The sequence below is a fragment of the Gekko japonicus genome, unplaced genomic scaffold (genome assembly GCF_001447785.1).
Source record: "Gekko japonicus isolate JY-2015 unplaced genomic scaffold, Gekko_japonicus_V1.1 scaffold557, whole genome shotgun sequence".
Classification (NCBI taxonomy): domain Eukaryota; kingdom Metazoa; phylum Chordata; class Lepidosauria; order Squamata; family Gekkonidae; genus Gekko; species Gekko japonicus.
Genome location: NW_015175986.1, coordinates 918,587 through 918,918, shown reverse-complemented (window position 1 = coordinate 918,918; position 332 = coordinate 918,587). Strand labels below are relative to the sequence as shown.

Genomic DNA, 332 nt, shown 5'->3' with positions numbered 1-332 from the left:
GCGGGACCGCGGGAGCGGCCTTTGCCCGTTTTGTGGGCGCTCTCTGGCCTCGAGGAGAAGCCTGCCCAAAGCTGCCGGAAGGTCCCCGCTCTCTCTCTCTCTCTCTCTCTCTCGGCCTCCAGGAGACCTCGTGAGGGAGGGGTGGTGCTCGGATGCAGCCTCACTGAAGGCAGTCTGGCCTGGGGCCACTCTGAGCCCTTTGCGATGCTGAGGGGTGGTCTTTGTGCTGGATGTGGGTTTTCCGGTATGTCTTCTGGAGCCCCCCTGGTGATGGGGGAAGGACAGGGTAGATACCTTTGAGTAACAGATGACCTCTTTAAAAAAAACAAAAG

At 59.6% G+C, this 332-nt stretch overlaps 1 protein-coding gene across 1 annotated transcript in view; it reads left to right on the top strand.

Moving 5' to 3' along the window:
• Window positions 1-125: 125 nt before the first annotated feature.
• Window positions 126-332, top strand: part of LOC107123130 (erlin-1-like) — an 8,152-nt gene continuing 7,945 nt past the window's right edge. Inside the window, exon 1 of the mRNA XM_015426309.1 lies at window positions 126-244. Coding sequence (XP_015281795.1) covers window positions 231-244 — 14 coding nt within the window. The 5' untranslated portion in view covers window positions 126-230. The remainder of the gene's footprint in view (window positions 245-332) is intronic.